The 22,279-nt window shown below is 38.0% G+C and overlaps 1 protein-coding gene across 1 annotated transcript in view; it reads left to right on the top strand.

Annotated features, from left to right (window-relative positions):
* Window positions 1–8,233: 8,233 nt before the first annotated feature.
* Window positions 8,234–22,279, top strand: part of LOC104677536 (titin) — a 273,229-nt gene continuing 259,183 nt past the window's right edge. The window contains 9 exon segments of the mRNA XM_030916357.1: window positions 8,234–8,445; window positions 10,996–11,099; window positions 13,278–13,481; window positions 14,934–15,221; window positions 15,706–15,791; window positions 15,886–16,130; window positions 20,365–20,653; window positions 21,023–21,175; window positions 22,031–22,168. Coding sequence (XP_030772217.1) covers window positions 11,009–11,099; window positions 13,278–13,481; window positions 14,934–15,221; window positions 15,706–15,791; window positions 15,886–16,130; window positions 20,365–20,653; window positions 21,023–21,175; window positions 22,031–22,168 — 1,494 coding nt within the window. The 5' untranslated portion in view covers window positions 8,234–8,445; window positions 10,996–11,008.

Here is a 22,279-nt window from a genome sequence, read left to right on the forward strand (position 1 = left end):
ACCTCAATTCTTGACTTCTGTGCACCCACAGTTTCAGCACCATGTGGAAGCTGCCAACACCTGGGGGCTTGTACCCTCTGAAACCACAGCATGAGCTGTATCTTGTCCCCTTTTAGACATGGCTAGAGCACTGGGACACAGGGCACCAAGTCCCTATACTGTACACAGCAGAGGGAGGAACCTTGGGCCTGGCCCATAAACCCACTTTTTCCTCCTAGGCCTCTGGGCCTGAATGGGAGGGACTGCCACAAAGGTCTCTGACATACCCTGGTGATATTTTCCCCCATTGTCTTGGTGATTAACATTTGGCTCCTCATTACTTATGCAAATTTCTGCAGTCAGCTTAAATTTCTCCTCAGAAAATGGGTTTTCTTTTCTATCCTATCTTCAGGCTGCAAATTTTCTGAACTTCTGTGCTCTGTTTCCCTTTTAAAACTGAATGCTCTTAACAGCACCCAAGTCACCTCTTGAATGCTTTGCTGCTTAGAAATTTCTTCTGCCAAATACCCTAAATCATCTCCCTTAAGTTCAAAGTTCCGCAATTCTCTGGGACAGGGGCAAAATGCCAGCCAGTCTCTTTGCTAAAACATAACAAGAGTCACCTTTGTTCCAGTTCCCAACAAGTTCCTCATCTCCATCTAAGACCTCCTCAGTCTGGATTTCATTGTTCATATCATTATTAGCATTTTGGTCAAAGTCTTTCAACAAGTCTCTAGGGAGTTCCAAACTTTCCCACATTTTCCTGTCTTCTTTTGAGTACTCCAAACTGTTCCAACCTCTGCCTGTTACCAAGTTTCAAAGTCTTTTCCACATTTTTGGGTAACTTTTGAGCAGCACCGCACTTCTGGTACCAATGTACTGTATTTGTTCATTTTCGTGATGCTGATAAAGACATACTCAAGACTGGGCAATTTACAAAAGAAAGAGATTCAATGGACTTACAGTTCCACCTGGCTAGAGAGTCCTCACAATCATGGTGGAAGGCAGGGAGGAGAAAGTCACATCTTACATGGATGGCAGCAGGCAGAGAGAGAGAGAGCTTGTGCAGGGAAACTCCTGTTTTTAAAAGCATCAGATCTCGTGAGAATTATTCATTATCACAAGAACAGCGCAGGAAAGACCCACCTCCGTGATTCAATCATCTCCCACCAAGCCCCTCCCACAATATGTGGGAATTATGGGAGCTACAAGAAGAGATTTGGGTTGGGACACAGAGCCAAACCATATCATATATAATACATGTAATTCAAATTCACACTTCCTCAAAACTAAATGCTATGACTCTATAGTGTTATCCACAATGTGTCAAACCCACAGGTTAAATCTTTCACTGCCAAAGGTCTGTTATGTAAAAACTTGCACCCTACTGGATTTATTTCATTGGTATGCACAGAGTTCTCACCCTAGGAAACTTAAAAATGAAATGCTTAAACCGATTCATCCACTGAATTTCTTTTTTTAATGGTAATTTCTGCTCATACCCATATTATCCACTAAAGTCTTCAGGTGAAAATCTTAGAAACAGAGGCATGAGGAAGTCAACGTGGCTACACTGGTTCTGACATGAATACATGACATGGCTTCCTCTTCAAAGGTCTTTTATACCATGACCTCATCAAAAATAATGTGTAGCTGGTGCCCTTCAACCTTCGCATGTAGCAGCATGTTCCAACATTCAGGGGGACATACTTGTACTTCACCTTGACCTTCCACAGGATGTCTGCCTGCTCTTTTTACACATTAGCAAAGGACAATCCTTTCAATTACTCTAAGGACCATCATAACACCAATATTCTACAATCCAAGAATGTAATTATCAAATGAGAACTGAATTTACTTTCAAAAATATAAACTACTTGGTAAGCATAAAGTCGTGATTGTTGTCATTAAGGACAGCGAGAAAATGTGGAAACCTTTACATTATACCAGGAAATGTGAATTTCAGTAAAAACCCTTAAAGATAATGTCAATCACTTCACAATCAAGCACACAGAACACCAGGATTGCAGCCCTATTTTGGTTTTGATTTTGATCATTTGGATCTAAATCCTACCATGGATCAGGTTAGAGCCTCACTCCTATTCTTAATTTTTTAAACTTGGGTTATATTTCCTTAGCCTTTCATTCAGTTGCATTCAGTGAATTGCCTTTTGGTATGCCCTGAACTTTTGTTTAAAACTTGCACTGAAAATATCAACATATCAAATTAAGTCACTATATCTACTACAGGTACATTGTTAAGGACTTTTTGCTAGGTACCTCCCTTAGTGCCTACTCTATAAAGCTGTACATTATACATTTTACAAATTTAGCATTAGAAAATTGCATGTCCCCCAGGAATTGGTATGCTTTCTACTCTGTATTTTGAATTATAACTTTCTTTTTTCTTTAACTTTAAGGAAGCTCATCACCAACCTAAAGATCAACTACAGCAAATATAGTGGCCTTTATGGATTGTGAACTTATGTTGTTATTTGGCATGGCTTTAGTTTTCTACTCTGTATCTATTTTCTCTCAAAGGCATTTTTTGTTTCCATTTCTCTTTTATCATATTTTATGTGCTTTTACTGAAATGCTTCTTTTGTAAAATGAAATAAAAACACCCAACCTAAGTGATCCTCTCCATGAGGAGTTGTGCCTTTGTTTCACTCTGCACTGTTCTCTTGCATCTCTGAATTTCTGAGCACTTAGTGTTTCTTATCATTCTGGCCCTTAACCTTTTATTGTCTGTCCTTGCATTGTTAAATAACTCTTGTCTTTCCAACTAATATCTCAGCGAAGGGCCTTACATCATCTGTATCTTTTATAGTTCTTGGTACATGGAACATACTCAAAAAACACTTGAGAAGGAAAGAAAAGAGGGAGAGAACAACAGAGAGAAGGGGGAAGAAATGAACAGAAGTCTGAACATGATGTTAAAAATACGTGCTGCCTGTAGGGAAGAAGCTGAGTAAGGAAGAAGTCAATTGGAAATGGAAACTATAACTTAGCAATGAAGGTAAATGCTTGACTTAGTTTAGCTTAAGGAAAAGAGAGAAGTTGTTAATGTTGTCTTTATGTGAGTAAGCCAGGTCACAGTCAGGGCAGGAAGCACATGCAACTCAAAAGAATAACTGAAGAGAGTTTAGTGAAGGGATTATTACAAGGCGTAGCAGGGTAATGAAAACTAACGGGGGCTGCCGAAGAATCCTGGAGATAGCAACAGTCCAAAGCCCTAACTAAAAACACTGGGGAAAGGAGCAGTTCCTGGAACCAAAGAAAGAATCTGGAGGAGAGGGGTCACAAGAGCATGGCCACAAGTAGAGGAAGGCATGGTCACAAGTAGAGGAAGGCATGTTCAAACCATGGCCAGGCAAGGAGGAAGCAGGAGGAATGAATACTCCAACTTCTCTCCTTGAAGCACTTCCCATTGGCTGAACCATATGAGAAGCCAGAGGGCCATGAAGGACACCTCTAGGAGTCAGCCTTCCAGGGGCACAGAGTAGCTTGGAGCAGGGTAGGTAGCAAATGGGATGGGCTGGGGCAACAGAGAATATGATAGCACCCCACACTTTGCTAATACAGTAAGGGCTTGCTCAAAAAATATTCTATTATGATTAGGTGAGGAAATGGGGGAAAGAGGAATTTATCTGGGAATTTAAAATAGATGGGGTAAAACACAAAGGTAAAAAGGCCTAAATCTCTTTAACAGACACATAAAAACTAAAGAATTCCATAGGAACATAAAAAAGAACCATAATTTAAGACTCAAGGAGCCTTTAATCTTTCAAAGATTACCTTTGTGTTTTGAGACTGTAGAGCCTCTTTTAGGGCCATTTTTAGATTTTTGTCCCACAGAGATTGTTTTAGTTTTGGAAAATCCATCCCTGAGCTTATCAGATGCATTGAAATATACCAATCTCAAGTGCAGTTGACTAGTTGACATATCTTCTTTTGTAGGTATTTGATAAACATCCATTATTTTCGTTGTTGCAGATTTCTTTTTGTTTTCGAAGCAAAACTTATCTTTCAGCTCCCAAATATGTTTTTGACCCTGAAAGAGCCCTTAATCCCTGTCCCCAGATGCCGTGCCTGCAGTGGTTACTGGAAAAAATGAGGCTGGCTGCCTCCCTTCAGCATGTGTAAAGCCTGATGTTTGACAGCAGTATCCCCTCCAATGATTTGCTGGTGGTTGGATCTAACCAGGATTATAGTTACCTGCCACAGGCTTTCAGAAGCCCAACTTACTTCTTTTTTAAGATTGCAATATTTCTTGGGCTTTGCTTTAATCCACATATAAATGTCATGTCACCTTCTGAGGGCCTTCAGGGAAGGACATGACATGTGCTTTATTCCATGAGCTCACTTTTGGACTTCTCAAAGATTTCTTAGAAAATACTATCTTGTGTATTTTATCAGGTAGTTAGAGATAATTTAGCAAATCAATACAACCAAACACAGAAATTATTTTCTTAGTGTCATGCTTGGCAGCAGCAAATGAACAAAATGCCTACCATGTGTCAGATTCTCATGGTCCTGGACACTGCCATGATCATTCTGTCATTTAATCTTCCTAATAACTCTTTGAAGTCAAGATCATAATCACCAATTTGACCTGACAAATCTGAGACAGAGATTTAAGTGAGTTGCCTAAACCCAGGCGGAGTAGGAGTGAAATTCCAAGTGCCCCTAACAGCAGTGCTACTGAGACATTCAAGACTTTATTTTTTTTTTTACCTTTTTTACTTTGGTAAAAATATCTTACATGTCTGAAATAATCTTTTTGTATTTGATGTGGTGTTAAATGCATCTGTGACTATTCGTCACTTGTAAATAGTTGTGGAAATCTAATTTGATCTTGCTTCTAAAGAAATTATAACTGGATGTAGAAAAAAATGGGACAATAAGTCTTCTTTTAAATTGTAAGCAACAATTTCTTGCCTCCCACGTTCCCAGTGTAGCTTTTTCTGCCTCTATAACTCCAAGAACACAGACTGTCTTCCATTAGAATAAGTTGTTTTCATCAGCAGGCTTTTCCCTGTGCACTTCTTGAATTTGCTTTTCTACTTCCTTGTTTAAAAATAGCTCCATGATGAGCCTATATTTCAGTTTTGACATATTTTATGAGTGGAAAGGAATGTACAGATATTATATCATTTAATATTACTGTGCTAACGAAAATGTAAACTCTTAGAGGGCATGTATTTTTGTGTGTTGTGTGCATTGCTATAATCTCTGTGCCTAAACTGTGTTTAATACAATAAAAGAACACACACAAAAATTTAACCAGTCATAAGATACATTAGTTTTACTCTCTTCTAGTATCCTGGCATTGGCCTTAAAAACTGTACCGATTTCTTAAATAACTCCCAGTAAGTCCTTCCTTTGTAAATGGTCCTATATAAGGTAAACAAAGTCTGACTATGTAGTTGGAGTTACTGCCTGAGTTTTACATATATCCTATACTTGGTCTCAGTCACAGATTAATGAGCATTCATTAGGAGTTTATGTAGACCACGATCTCTAGGAGCACAATAATTGTAACTGTCTTTTCTTGGTCAGCTCTGCCTAGCCATCATTAGTACAATGCCCAGCACAAAGTCACCACTCAGTAGATATTTGTCAAATCAACAAATAATGACAGAATCCAAAATCATAATAATTTATCCCAGTGCTCAGCACTGAATATATGTTTAATAAATATTTGCTGATTTCACTGAATATTGTGCTCAAAGAGAATCATGCCACGCGTTCCAAATTAAGTGCATTACATTTGAATTATCAGCTGTTTGGGATTATCTATGTGGCTCCTCCCCACTGTTAGGGTGGTAAATTGAGATCTTACTGCATCAGCAAACTCCCCAAATCTGCCCAGTATTTGGTTTCCACAAGACTAGTTTACTAATTCTAACGATGGCATATTTAATTTTAAAACTAATGCATACCATGATATCGTATACTGTCCATTACTATTCCAATAATAATAACTCTTTTTCAGAGCAGAATATTAGTTATTTACTGACTGGTCCTTTCTTTTCTTTTCTTTTTGTCTTTTCTTTTTTCTTTTGTTCATTGATATTTTTCTTTTCTTAATTCTGAATGTCATATAAACATATAAAGGCCTAAAGGCAAGGATCCTGACAATACTGCAAGGTGTATTAGGGTTCTCTAGAGGGACAGAACTAATATGTGTGTGTGTGTGTGTGTGTGTGTGTGTGTGTGTGTGTGTGTGTGTGTGTGTGTACACATATATATATATATGGAAGGACTAGTATATAATATATATAAAAAGGGAAGTTTGTTAAGTATTAATTCAAACAATCACAAGGTCCCACAATAGGCTGTCTGCAAGCTGAGGGGTAAGGAGAGCCAGTCCGAGCTCCAAACTGAAGAACTTGGAGTCCGATGTTTGAGGGCAGGAAGCATCCAGCTTGAGAGAAAGATATAGATTGGGAGGCAAGGTCTAGCAAAGTCAAAAAACAGTGACTAGACAATCAGCTTAAAAGGACAGACACTTGACTTTAGGTTTATAACATATGGTCCATCTTCTTGGCTCTTGAGTTACCTGAATTGCATCATGTCAAGATGACGCAGCCTTCCAGATTATAGTCACTTCTTCCCTCTAGTTCCCATAAGAATTAAAATGGTTTGACTTTAATTCCAACGAACATAACACAACATTAATCTGCTTCACATTAGGTCAAATGAGTCTAAAAATACGCACACATGCACAGTACATACACACACACGAACATGCACAAATGTATCCTAAATAGATAACCAATTGGTGAACACTCCAAAACAGAAAGATCACATATTTCTATTGTTTCTTTGTCTTATGACTGGCAGATTCTTTGTAACACAAATCTCTCACTGGGAATAATTTTCAAAGTATATAATATGAAACCAGTTGTTTCTGAATAAAACAATCAAATAGAATTATAGCTGATGCAATCTATGGGGGTGGAAATGGTGCCACCAATACAGATACACCACTTAAGTAAAGGAGAAAAATGCTTAAATAGGTACATGGTGTCATCTTGTTAATATAACTATACTACATTAGTTGTCAGTAAATTTAAGCTCTGTTAAACATTAACATATTAATCACTATATAAATAAACATAAGATAGGAAATACTCAAGAAATTGAAAAGTTTAGTGCATGACCAAATTCTTCCATAACAGGGAATATTTTTATTACAGAAATTTATAAAGAAATTTAACTTAAATTAAAAATTTTAGTCTCTTTTATTGATAAAAGTCTTTTTCCATTATCAAGAAGACAATTTTCTTCCCTCTAAGTAGAGTTTCACAAATCTCTCAGCTGAGTCATTATAAAGATCTTTTGGTGTGCTCTTTTGTATTTGAAATATCTCTTGCTTGAAATTAAATTCATTCCTAAAATAGCAACTATATCATCTCCTAACCACTTCCCATTAGTAACAGCAAACTCCAGAGATTAGCAGAACAGCATTCATGTGCCTGGAAAAAGAACCTTATGGATGATTTAAGCATAAGACCTGGCTACTTACTAAGGAGCAGTGCACACATATTTGTAAATATTAATGCCAGACAAAAATGAAATCTGACAAAGTTGAAATCATTGTACTGTACAGACTAACCTAAACAGAGTTCCAATTTTGCCTTTCAACATTATTTCTTGCAGGGTTGTATAAGCAATAAGCTCATTAACATCAGTGTAACTGTCCCCGAAATACAAGTGGATTCTGGAGAATGTAGGTAGTACAAATGAGCTCTCTTCAACACTAAGGTTTATAGCAACTGATTCTTCAGAGAACGTGAAGCCTTATACTTGAGATAAATTCCCTCATCTGCTGTCATGATTGACAGGTCCATTTGGTTTGTTTTATGGGGGAATGGAACAGGACTGGGACCTGACTCAGGGCAGAGTCCTCAGGTTTGGGGCTCTTTTGTATAACTGCCCACAAGTGCTATCTACTGTCACACTTCTTTAGACCTGCATTTTCAGATTTTAATATCAGCAACCAATTCTCTTCTCTGAGCCTCAACACAGTTATTCTTTAAATACAGTTCTATTTCCTTGGTAAAGTCTCCTTTGAGGTACTAAATTTAGCACTGTCAATCAGAAGAACAGGTGGTATGTGACACTACCAAATAGGTCCTCTCCCATCATGCTTTCCTAAGACAGCCAATCAGCCAGGGCCCTGCCTAAGGATGCGGGGCTGTCAGCAGATCTGATGAATATAAGGGCAGGCCAGACCCTGGCTCTTGAGCAGTCGTGCATTCCCAGCCTCGCCTCGGGTGTAGGGATTGCATAGAAAAGCAAAACTACACAGTCTTGACTGTGTAGTTTTGTTTTTAGGATTAGAGGCTCACCGATTCATGTCGGAGATGGTCAGAAAAACCAACTCTCCATAGGACGTCGTTTCAGAAGCAACCTTGGGCTTAGTCCCACCCTTTTTAGGCACTCTTGAGAAATCAGGTGAGCAGTAACTTTTCTTATTTTAATAGTAGAGTCACTTTCTTATTGATCTCTGGCTCCAGATTATTTGTGTGTGCTAAATGCCTTTGTACAAGTGTTTGTATAACTACTTCTTGCTAGTGCTGACCCATTATTTAAATCTGCTTGTTACATTCTGTTTTAAAATGTCTGAACATTTTTCCTTAAAACGTTGAAAGCTTTAGCATATCAGCTAAATGATTCCATGATTCAAATTGCCTAAGTTCACTTCATCTTCTAAAAGTTGAGGTCTGAAATGTTGAGAAAAATGTTTACTTCTTTTCTAGACTCTCTTTGTCTGTTGAGAATGTTCAAGGTTATATTACTCAATGATAAAGTGAAGCACACCAAGAATAGCTCTGATAAAATGCATGTGGTATCAGCTACACCCTGATGACTTTTTAAGGGAATCAACTGCTGAGGTATCAGTTGCAGGACAGTGACAGAACACTTGCCTGCTGTCAGTCAACCTTGGAGAGTTTAGGAGAGTTTATTTTAAGAGCATGACATTTTAGATGCATACCTTCAGCGCCAGTTAGACAAAGGCCTGTGAAGAGCAAGGGCTAAAGCAACAAAATTTACCTAGACAATAGGAATGTAAGATCAATTTAAGCTGGTTAATTGCAACATAGTTAGAGATTTGGAATAAAAAGATATAATTGTTTTCTAAAATATTCAGAATCTCTTCATGCATTTTAATTCAGCGCACAGTCCAATTATATATTTTGAGATAAATGTTGATGCTAAGAAGGGTGAGAAATAATGTTTAAAGGAAAGGCTTCTTACTTCTAAATACACTTTGATTTCTCATCTTCCTAGAATTCGATTACTAATTGTCAATGCCTGTAATACATAGATATATAATTAGGTATTCTATATCTAAGAAGACAGATATTTTTAGATGTACTAGCTTGTAAACAGAAAAAGTTAGACACAGAAAGTTGTTCGTCCCAAAGATAATATGCTACAAAAAGGAGTTTCTGACAAAAAATTTATGAAAGCTTTTGGATATTATCTGAATTTTCCAAATATAAATTTTATTGTCTCAGAGAATGCTGGTTTCATTGTTTTAACTAAGTAGAAAGTTACAAAAAGGAACAGAATTATCATTGAGAAGATTATTGCTCCATGAAGTTTTAGTAAACAAAGAATTTAATGAAAAATAGTAATGAAGTGATTGACAATTCAGAAATGTTCTATTTCAGAACAGAATAGTCATGTTGAATAATTAGGTATTTATGCATCAGAAAATTCTTCACATAATCTCTCTGAAACTGATAGGCAAAGTATTTTCTTGCACTTAACAAAATGACTTCACTGCAAATTTTATACTCGTTTCTTTGATGTTGAATATTTTACTTTATGAAAGCATAGGCCTTTTCACTTCATCTACATTTTACACCAGCCTTCCATTATTCAAAGTTTGCAAATTGTTCCATATTAAGAACTCAAGCCAGCATTTTTCTTTCAGATCTATAATAAACTTTGGCCTGTTCACTAAAATTTAAATTTTTCTGAATATTTACTTCAGCAGTAGCAACATTTACTGCACAGTTACAGTATGAAGAAATGTTAAGAAATAAAAAGCACCGTATGCTGTCTATGAAAAGTTTGCATATTTGATAAGGCTTGCCAAAGCTTTTCCAGTCAGGAAAGAAATTACAAAGTTCAGATTTTTACTTCTGGCAACTATTTTAAGTAATCTGATAATGTCTGAATCAATGTCAACTTTATGAATATAGAGTGAATGAAAAATATTGGGGAAAAGGAAAATTTTTAAATAATTGTCACTTACACATTAAGCTGATGCAGAGGTTTATTTAATTTAATTTTTTTTTTCTGAGATGGAATCTCACTGTGTCACCCAGGCTGGAGTACAGTGGCACCATCTTTGCTCACTGCAACCTCCACCTCCTGGGTTTAAGCAATTCTCATGCCTCAGCCTCCCAAGTAGCTGGGACTACAGGCATGCACCACCACGCCTGACTAATTTTTGTATTTTTAGTAGAGACAGGGGTTTCATCGTGTTAGCCAAACTGGTCTCGAACTCCTGACCTCAAGTGATCCTCCCACCTCAGCCTCCCAAAGTGCTGGGATTACCGGCATGAGCCACCGCGCCAGGCCCAGAGGTTTATTTGACATTTATCACATGTCTTGTCTCTCTAATTACACTTCACTAACTCTGCATTGCTGTGGCTTTCTTTTTCTTCAACTCTGAACCCGATTTTCCACTATTGGTAAGAATGTATATTCCCTCTTTGACCACTAGGGTTCATTCCTTGCTCTGTTTGGCTAATATTTTTTTCCATTTCCCCTTACACTTGCTTCTTCAGGTTAGGCTTTAAGTAAACTCAATGATGAACTATGCAAAACTGTTCAAACCACAATAGAGAAGACCTGTCCATCACTCTAGGCCCATAGACGACCTATGGAGCAATCCATTTGGAGAAACGTGTGTCTCTGCTATCTGCAAAGCAGCTCCAGAGTGACCCTTAGCTGGGACACCCTAATTTATTTTCTCTTCTTTTCCAGAGTGCCTAGAAAGATGACAACTCAAGCACCGACGTTTACGCAGCCGTTACAAAGCGTTGTGGTACTGGAGGGTAGTACCGCAACCTTTGAGGCTCACATTAGTGGTAAGCTCACACATCCACACTTTTGCTGTTTTTTTCCTTTGCCTCTTCTCCAGTAAGTTAACGTTAGTGCAGGACTTGATGCCAACTTTAAGCCCTGCTTTCACTTCGGTAAATTAGTCCAACACTATGGAAAGGTCATTTTAAGGGTATACCATTCACAGAGTACTGACAAAATCTGACAATATAATGGCTTGAAAATGTTTTATTCATATCTGTTATTCCACAAAGAAAAAATAATTAGCGTTGGATTAAAATTGCTGTTAGAATCCAGTAGCTAAGTAGGACCAAATTTAGTCATTCTATATTTGGGTTCAGCTGCAGAGCCAGACTGGAAGCCAAGAACTCAAGCCCAGTAGAAGCCAGCCACAGAGCCACTGGGTAGGCAGTCTGGGTTGCCTGCTCTGGACACCTGAACTTCAGTTGGTTCATATGCAAAATAACAGTGCCTCTAATTTTCCTCAGAGGCAGAGCTGTTCAGTAATTAACCAACTCCTCATTATTTTATTATTTTATTTTCAGCCTTTATTGAGTGATTCTAATGAGTTAAAAGACTCCCATCATTTTGAAATGACAGAAAATAATATGCTTCTCGGGTTTCTCTATTTAAAAGGAAGTAAACACTAACCCTAGAATTTTATTTGAAAAGAAGTTCATCTCTTTTTTGCCTTTCTTTTTCTTCCTCACAACTCGGTTTATGGATGGTTCAAAAAAATGCATGGTATCGTCTTATGAAAAAATGGGGAGTAGTTTATGAACTATATTGTAAATAATTTTAAAATTAATCAATAGTTTATCTTTCTGTAGTGTTGTAACTAGCCATGTAAGATTGATATGGATTAATAAAAAATCATGCTTAATTCTTAATTTAGTGTACTTCCATGGTTCATTGCCCACTTCTTTTTAAAAATTTTATGGCTTATGATAAAGATATAAAATAATATTTTTTTCTCTTTTTTTCCATTGTATGCACCAATCTTATTCATAACTGGATAATACTTTATTTTACATTGCACAAATGTCACATAATCATTACTTATTTTCTATTGTACATATATAGACCAATGAAATTCCCTCTTCTTGCATGATAAAGTCTTACTGACTTCCAAATAATTTACTTATTTATCTGGTAGCACTCAGTAACTTCTGAACTCCGGAACACATATGACTTCTGTGGGAATTTGCCTCCTTGAGAAGTAGTGGAATCTGGCTACTTCGTATCCTCTTGTTCCTTCAAACTATATGCGAATAAATTGTTACAAAGACACTACTGAAAATATCCAATACACATAAATCAGTCCAATAAACTATTTAATTGGCCATAGTGGGAGATTGGCTAATGTATAAACAACAAAATAGACTTTCTCTAGATTATCTTTACCTCCCAGTCTAAGTAGCTAAAGCATCAACCTTTATGCCAAGTGCAAAATAAATCATGCTCTGAATGTGCCTCATACATTCTCAATGTATAGAGTTTTAATATATTTAAAACCTCAAACCATGGACATGTTGTTCTCGGCTCTACAATTTATGGCAGACAAAGAGAATTTGGCTTTCCAGCTGCAATTCCAATGATACATGTTGTTCTGAAAGAGTAGGTTTCTTATTATGAGAGATTGCTTGTCCATGTTACAATGTTTATACTGATTGCACTTGTGAAAGCAGAAGAGTCCAAGAAGACAGTGTCCCTGTAACCACAGAGAGAGGAAGGCATGCCTCCTGGGCCTGTCAGGGAGAACCTGGAGATCAGTTTGCTGCTTTTGTTCTTCACTTGCTCTCAAGGAGGACAACAGTCACTTTTCATTTCAAATTTTCCTTGGTTCTTCATTTTTATAAGTCCCTTTCATGATTTTAATGATGTCTATTAAATTGCATCAGATAGAGCCCTAGGCAGGAAGGCAGGAGATGGAAATTCTAGTCCCCTCTGTGTCACTACTAGCTGAAGGACCTTGGAAAAATCATTAGGCCACTTTTGGCCTCAGTTTCCTCCCTTCCTGCCTTCCTAATGGTCTGCAAGTTTACACATTGATCATGCAACTGTTGGGTTTTCCCTATCATTAAGTGGCATTCCGTGCTGGAAAGCTTTTACAGATTCGGACAAGGCAATGAACATGATGGGACAGAGCAGTCGGCTTTGCGGTGCCCACTCAAACCTAAAGATGAATTGTTCTTGCTCTTCAGGTTTTCCAGTTCCTGAGGTGAGCTGGATTAGGGATGGCCAGGTGATTTCCACTTCCACTCTGCCCGGCGTGCAGATCTCCTTTAGCGATGGCCGCGCTAAACTGACGATCCCCGCCGTGACTAAAGCCAACAGTGGACGATATTCCCTGAGAGCCACCAATGGATCTGGACAAGCAACTAGTACTGCTGAGCTTCTCGTGAAAGGTAGGCTGGTGGGGACCTGCCAATCCTCTGCTCCCTCAGAGGACATCTCTGGCAAATTGGGAAAGGGGTCCAGAAAAAGCTATGGGCATAGGTAGATGCAGCTCTTAAACTAGAGAAGGGTCTACTGGAGGCTGAATTATTTGAAAACAAGTTGTTTGCCTTTTGGAATTTAATTTTCCTCTAGAGTACATCATAAAAGTGGCTGAGAATCAGTTTCTCTATGCACATATTAAACACTCAAAAGTATGTTAAGGAAATATTGAAAGTCATGTTTCTCAGCAAGTAGAAAAGCTTGGAACCTTGTTTATAAGTCTATTAAGGAATAAGACATATTCTCCAGGAAAATGTGAATCTCCAGGAACTCACACTTTAACAAGTATCCAGATAATTCTGATGGCGGTGGTCTACAGACTACCCATTTAAGAGGCATGTAAACATACCCAGAAGAAAACAAATGCTTGTTAATTATTCAAACGCATGACACCGTTTCCCCAGAAAAATTATCACCAATCTTAGTGGCCTGTTGTTTTTCTCTATCCTTTACTACCTAGTGAGACATTATTATACAGAATATTGCATGCCTTTACATGTTTTATAACAATATCCTACATGAGCTACATAAAGTTACATATGCTTATCCAATAAACTGTACATTCAGTGATGTTCAATTATAGGGCTATAATTGACCTAAACAGAAACGACATCAAGTAACTTCAGGTAGAACTTTAGCATGCACCCAGAAAATTCACGAATGGAAAATGCACAGGGTTGGCAGCACCTGCTGTTGTTTATCACTCAAAATCATGTCAAAGTTAATTCCATTCACTCCTCACACTTGTAAAAAATTTCTTTCAACATAACCAAAAAATCCCCTTTCTGTAATGTAATTAAAATGAAGTAATTTTATTATTGGGTTTAACATTTTAAATGCAAGTAAATATTTGGGTTATTTGAATACCTATCAAGTTGGAGAAAGTTTAGGATTTTAAAAATTAAATTAAAAATATAGTGATTCTTTAAGTAACAGGTGCACCCATCATAGCAACCACTGGAATTCATTTTAATGCAACTTACTGGAATATGCAACATGGCCTTCGCATATTAATAGAGCACTAGATGTGAGGCTGAGGGGGAAGTGCCAGAAAGAGTCTCAAGAAATGTTATAACAAAATCTAGAGCTTTTATTTAAAACAAAGAAACAAAAAGTGTTGGCCTAAACTGCTAAGCAAAACAAAGCAAATAAGATAAAATAGGGTGGTGAGAAAGCCTTCTGTAATCTCCTGGTTCCATTCTTGCTGTCATCGCTGGGTGAACTGGGTTCAAGGACAGCTAAGGATGTTTAGATTGGCGAGTCATCACCTGGTTTTGGAATTGGAGTTGTGATTGTTTAAAAATTACCTTGTGGGGAGCGCCCTGGCTCTCACTCCTGACTTTGTTCTCTTGCCCCCGCAGCTGAGACAGCACCACCCAACTTCGTTCAACGACTGCAGAGCATGACCGTGAGACAAGGAAGCCAAGTGAGACTCCAAGTGAGAGTGACTGGAATCCCTACACCTGTGGTGAAGTTCTACCGGGATGGAGCCGAAATCCAGAGCTCCCTTGATTTCCAAATTTCACAAGAAGGCGAGCTCTACAGCTTACTGATTGCAGAAGCATACCCTGAAGACTCAGGGACCTATTCAGTAAACGCCACCAATAGCGTTGGAAGAGCTACTTCGACTGCTGAATTACTGGTTCAAGGTATGTGCTGGAGGTTGGGGAACAGAGAGAAGGGGAGAGAGCTGGTTTGTGACGAAGTGGGACCAAGGGTTCATTTGCCACCTCTCGCAGCCCTGGGAAGAAGGCTGTGAGCTAATACAAAAGCCAGCTTTTCGACACCCGTGAAAAGTCCCTGAGATTCTAGGCAGGAGCGCAGAATGGAAGCAATCTGTGCTTATGAATCTCATTATAAACTGGAAAGGGTTTCAATTAAGTGATCTACATTTCCAAATTATTGGCAAATAATGAAATTTTAAAAAATCGTTCTAAGTAAATTTTTATCTAGTAATGAATGTTTTCTATTTTTAAACCTAATTTATATTCATGCAAAATCCAAAACTTTCTGCAATTTTCTCTATTGGGATACCCAGAAAATCTTTTTGACTTTGTAGTCAGAATTAACAGAATCTCTTTTAAAATGGGTCATTGTGCCCCCTCCTAAACATTCATCTTTCCCTTCCCACAGGTGAAGAAGAAGTACCTGCTAAAAAGACAAAGACAATTGTTTCGACTGCTCAGATTTCAGAATCAAGACAAACCCGAATTGAAAAGGTATTTTTTCTACACTGTTGGTTTTCAAGCCTTTCAGATTGTTGCGTCCCCAGCTATTCCTCCTCAACGTGGGCTTTGTTTTAATCTTTTACAGAAGATTGAAGCCCACTTTGATGCCAGATCAATTGCAACAGTTGAGATGGTCACAGATGGTGCCGCTGGGCAACAGCTGCCACATAAAACACCTCCCAGGATTCCTCCGAAGCCAAAATCAAGATCCCCAACGCCACCGTCCATTGCTGCCAAAGCACAGCTGGCTCGGCAGCAGTCCCCATCGCCCATAAGACACTCCCCTTCCCCGGTCAGACACGTGCGGGCACCGACCCCATCTCCGGTCAGGTAAAGCTTCCGTAGAAAGAGCAGGTTATTGCACATTTTGGAACTAGGTTTTGAAAGGAGAAAGATTCCCTCGCCCCCTCGCAGGGCGTGAGATGCGGAGAGTGGCTCGCTTCTTCAGTGTCCCGCGCTGCTCAGACCTCTAGGGGAGCATACAAACTTGCAGGTTGTGAGCCTCGCGTGTTCTTCTCAACATCCAGCCGCTTGTGTGTCTACCTACTAGGGTCTCAGGGGTTTTTATAGGCATAGGGTGGGGGCGTGGCAGGTCAGGGTGATCGTGGGAAATGCAACATTTGGGCAGGAAGGCAGCAGTGCCTGTCCTCACCTAGGTACGTGGGCACAGGCCTCGCTAGGGACCACGCCCTTCTCTTCCCAGCACTTCCCAGCCCTCCACCCGTATAAGTTTCATGCAATCAAAAATGTAGCAGGTGACAAAGGAGGTAAACCAAGAAGTTACTGAATATGATTTTCACAAATCCTCACTGTCCACAGGTAAATTGAAGACCCTTAAAAACTTCTGAATTCTTATTTATATTTCATGTAATAAATATCTACTTTAGGGGCCAAAGTATGGCACAATGAAAGGAGAAGAGTACAGAAGTTAGAGTTGAAAGCCCTAAGGACAAATCAGCCTGATCACTTAACAGTTTGATTTAGGGCAATAAGTATAAATAATAAAATAATTGTTACTATATATGGATCACTTCCTCTGTCAGACTGGAACTATACATACATTATCTTATTAAATGTTCACAACCTGTAAGAATTATTATCCTCAATTTTATTGATAGATAACTGGAATTAAAGAAGTTAAGTAGTTTATTTAAGGTTTCAGTTGTGTCATCTGTAAATTAAAGAGAATCACAATAAGAATGACCTCAAGCTGCATTTTGGGGGTTCAATGAGATAATTAGTTGAAAGTGCCTTGTAAATAGAAAGTAATTATGCCAATATTCTTATATTCAGGCAGTAAGTGAAACCTTTTAAATATTTTGCATATGCTTGTGTTATTTTATCTAGAAAATAAAATGGACCTTTATGCTTACTTAATATGGAAGTATTTTAGAAGGTGATCATGTATCATAATCAGGGCTCAGAAATTATATAATCAAGTGTAAATTGTCCACAACAGTTTTGAAAGTTTGGGATTTAGTTTATCTTGATGAAACTTTTAATATGATGAAATGAAAAATGTACAAAATTTGAGCAAACCAATAAGTGTTTATTGATCAATTTAAATGAAATAAAAAACACATGATGTTCCCTGCCAATAAAATTTTTTATAAAAGAATAATAAGGAGATAGTTGACTTAAATAATATTCAAACATACTGTAAAGTTACTATAATCAGAACAGTATGCTATTGGTAAGTGAATAGAAAAATACACCGGGGGAACAAAACAGAGAGTCCAGAAAGAGATCCAAGTAGAACAGGTCCAAGTATATAGGGAATTCAAAAAGCAAAGTGACCTTTCAATTCAGGGGAGGGAGAGGTATTTTAATAAAGAATGCTGGTCCAATTAGCTATCCATCTGGAAGCAAACAAACACAAACTTCTGCCTCTCACTATTTACAAAGTAAATTTCAGCTTGATTAAATAGTCAAAAAAAAAAGAGAGAGAGAGAGAGAAGACAATTTGCAAAAGCATTTATGGGCAAAAGTTTTTAAAAACACAGTTACAGATTCAACTACATACAACTCAAAATATATGTATGGCAAAAGGTCATTACTAAACCAAACAGAACTTTTGAAAACATTTTAAGAGGTTTCTCCTCCTCAAGATACTTCATTGCCTCTGCCATAAAAGTATCATAATAAACATAAAATGGCTGCAAGGTGGACAATACCAGCCTAGAAACAGTATATAGCATACACAATTATGTATGTTTATGCTGGATAAGACCCATAAACAAGCAAAATGAAAGAAATGGATCTGAGGGAATGTTTGCAACACTTATGACAAATAACTAATACACTAAATGCATTAAAAATCATCCATAAATTAATTTTTAAAGGAAAATATACTACACAAATAAAAAAAGACAAAAGATACAGAAAAGTATTTCACATGAGAGGCAACCAAAAGGAGAGGGAGTGTGTCAACTCCTGTCCAATAAATATGTGGGAAAAAAATGCTAGATGTTTTTCAATTTTTATTGTTTTAGCCACAAAAATGTAAAGATATTGGCAAACACTAACATGAAACCTTGAACAAAAGCTTACTTTAAAAAACATGTCTAGCAGTTGAATAAAAAAAATGTTCAGTCTCAGGCTAAATCCAAGTTTGCACACCATGAAATCACAACACAAGCCAAATGCAATTTCTTGAGGAAATAACAACCTAACTATATTTTAAAACCCAAGCCTAAGGGTCATTTAGAATCATGGAGTGTTCCTGATCCCATGGAGCATTTTGACCATCTTAGTAGTTTTGAAAGTTCATTAATAACTATCCAAATTGCCCCCAAATTTTGCTTTCAAATAATTAAGAAATAAAATGCCAATTTGCAGAGAAAATAATGGTTATCAAAAATAGACTACTTCCTAAATATCTCATAGTTTAATCTTGAAAGGCAAACATATTTCATTGAATAAGGTGCATTGTATCTTGCTGTGACTAGGTGATTATTTTTTATTGTAAGTGCAGAAATAAGCACTCTCCTACAATGACCAAAATTACAATGATTTTCACAGTTATGGGCTTACCTGTAACCTGCTGTTAATCAGTCATGTCATGCTAATCTTGTCTTTAACTGTTTCAAATTAAACCCATTTACTAAGTACAGCAAGAACAAGGCACAGGGTGAAACTTAAAAGTGCACATCTCTTTGCTTTTCTTCAGTTAGTGGAAACCACACATTATTCTAACTTGGTTTTGGTTATATTTCGAAGGCAGTCATGTTCAGAAAAGAGACTTGTTCTCTAGATTTTCCTTTAGTTTGATTACGATTTCATTTACAAAATGTAAATGGATTTTCACACACACAAAAAAAGCCCTTCCTCAAGAAAATAAACATTTCTTCGTGAAACCAGTTAATGTTGTAATGTACTGTTAAGGTACTCTGTAAGTTATAGAAAATATCAACTGTACCTTGAGCTTAATTCGAATAATCATTTCATTTATGATCAGTGTAAGCTAAATATCCTAGATAGTGACAGAATGTATTTATAAACATTTTCTTATATGCAGAATTAATAAAATGCAATGATAGGGCAATACTGCCACCTAGAGAGGAAAATGTAATAAGCCTTATTAAGAATTAAATTAGTTTTGAAAAAAATTTTACCTTACAATAGTAGGCCAGTCCCCAGAATTATTGCTATAGATCAGAAATAGTCTTTTTTGGCCATCAGTGCTGGGATTTAGCACCCATATTCTTCAACTGATGCTACTTGCACTTTGGATACATCTAAAAAGCAAACAATGAAAACTATTCTGGAAGAAGCAACTTTATCAATTTAACCAAAAATCACAGAATCATAGTTTTTAAATTAGTCAATTCCCACAATAACTCTAAAGATATTTAAAATAAGTCCAGAGTGCAATACAAGGAGGGCATGTGTAAACAAATACGGAGGAAATTAAAAGTAGTTGTCCACAAACACTTTAGCTAAAGCAGCAATTTGCAAAGTGCACTGCACAACCTATACCCAGCAACATGCTGCAGAAAGCTTCCTGAGAATGTGTCCTCCTGTCCTGGAAATTCACAAGGCATACTGACATAGTAAAGGCTGTGGGAAGTCCTGCAAGGGGGGGGGGAAAGGCTTAAGCTGCTTAGTCAAGAGTGGCACAAACATTTTGATTACAGAAACCTTTCTTCTTATAACACCTATTTGACATCCTCTAACCCCCCAGAACTGAAATACAGAGATGAATTGGGAATACAGAGGTTGCTGGATTTGACATGTCTTTCCTTTGGCTGCATATTAAAGAAGTAGCTTTTTCTGTTGTGATTTTTTTTTTTTTTTTTTTTTAATGTGAGAAGGTGCAGGCCACAAAATCCCCAGCTTATTTGGAATTAAAGCTGATTCTCTTACAGGGTTACAGCAGATAAGAATAGGTTTATTGAGATTTAAAACTAGATTACTTCCAAGTATATTATTTACCCTCTGAATAGGTTATGAAGGCACATATTTTAAAACTCTGCCTTAAAGCACTTCCAGATTTTCATCCATGATTCACATCTAATTACCTCTACTTGCTTTGACATTCTTGACCTCTGCCTTTGGTTTTCAGGTCCGTGTCTCCGGCAGCAAGAATCTCCACATCCCCCATCAGGTCTGTTAGGTCTCCATTGCTCATGCGTAAGACTCAGGCATCCACCATGGCCACAGGTCCCGAAGTGCCACCCCCTTGGAAGCAAGAGGGCTACGTGGCCTCCTCATCTGAGGCTGAGATGAGAGAGACAACACTGACAGCCTCTACTCAGATCAGGACAGAAGAGAGATGGGAAGGGAGATACGGTGTCCAGGAGCAAATGACCATCAGTGGCGCAGCAGGGGCTGTTGCCACTGGTGCTAAAGAGGTACTGTCAGAATGGTTTTGTTTTTCCTTATTTCACATTCTAGTTTCTCCAAGTGGATTTCTGCCAGAAACTCAGTCTGTATAAATTGGAGGAAAAATGCATATGAACATAAAAATATAGCAGCAACTGAAGACCAAATTCATTAGTCATGCTTTGTAAAACCATTTTTAATTAGGACAAAAGCTCCAATCTGTGAAGTTTCCATAAAATATGGGTTTTAATGATACAGCCTCTATATTTCTTGGCAATAATAAATGCTTATGTATGAGTATATTTTGCTCTAGGTAGCTCAGTTTTCCAGTATGCTTTTTTATTTTCTACTGGGCATGTCATTTTAAAAAGTAATCTACTTGGTCATTTCTAATCTAGGTGAAACAAGATGCTGACAAAAGTGCAGCTGTTGCGACTGTTGTTGCTGCCGTTGATATGGCCAGAGTGAGAGAACCAGTGATCAGCGCTGTAGAGCAGACTGCTCAGAGGACAACCACGACTGCTGTGCACGTCCAACCTGCTCAAGAACAGGTACGTGTGAGGCTGCCATGGGGCACCCGCAGAGCCGCGTCCTTCAGTGCACATTTACTCAAGCACCATCCACTGAGCTTTGCATGCAGCAGTGCTCAATTCATTCTGAAGACAGCCTTGAGTCCAGCAGGGCCCAGACTTTTAGAACTTTCTGAGCAAAAGGTGGTCTGAGATACCAAAGGTGTTGACAATGTGAATATCAGAAGAGCAGAGTAGGCCAGAAATACCTGGGCTATATGAGCAGGCAAGAGTCAACTATGGTATTCAAGGTAGGAAGGCAAAGGGTGGCCGGAGAAACAGAGACCAGTCAATTCCAGAACTCAGTCACTGCACACACTGGACATGGAAACTACTATTTCAGGGCAGGCATTACATTTTTCTAAGTTTCCCCAAAGGACTTTTGTTTTTACTTTTCTCAAAACAAACATGACACTTGATTCATAGCTGGAACAGTGTTATAAATCCAGGATAATGTCCCACCTCGTATTTGAATAGATTTTCTGTTATAGTTTAAAATCATTCCAGCTTTCCTCCTTACCTCTCTTGTGTGACATTTATGTCTAGATCCTGACAGATTATTGTAACTTTTTTTCTTTTTTGAGACAGAGTCTCGCTCTGTCGCCCAGGCTGGAGTGCAGTGGCATGATCTTGGCTCATTGCAGCCTCCACCTCCTGGGTTTGAGTGATTCTTGTGCCTCAGTCTCGTGAGTAGCTGGGATTACAGGTGTGCGCCACCACACCCAGCTAATTTTTGTATTTTTTAGTAGCAGATTTCACCATGTTGGCCAGGCTGGTCTTGAACTTTTTATGTAAGATGCATTAAAGTGTTTTCTTCCTTTCCTCTATGAAAAGCAGATAAGAAAGGAGGCGGAGAAGACTGCTGTAACTAAGGTAGTAGTGGCCGCCGATAAAACCAAGGAACAAGAATTAAAATCAAGAACCAGAGAAGTAATTACCACAAAGCAAGAGCAGATGCACGTAACTCATGAGCAGGTGAAAATGGTTTTCTATTTAAAATTCACTGAGGTTCTCTCAGGGGTCAACACAGATAATCACCTTTACCATGAAGAGTGTTGTTTTTTGGGCCATATGGTTGTTAGCATG

The sequence above is a fragment of the Rhinopithecus roxellana genome, chromosome 14, assembly GCF_007565055.1.
Source record: "Rhinopithecus roxellana isolate Shanxi Qingling chromosome 14, ASM756505v1, whole genome shotgun sequence".
Classification (NCBI taxonomy): Eukaryota; Metazoa; Chordata; class Mammalia; order Primates; family Cercopithecidae; genus Rhinopithecus; species Rhinopithecus roxellana.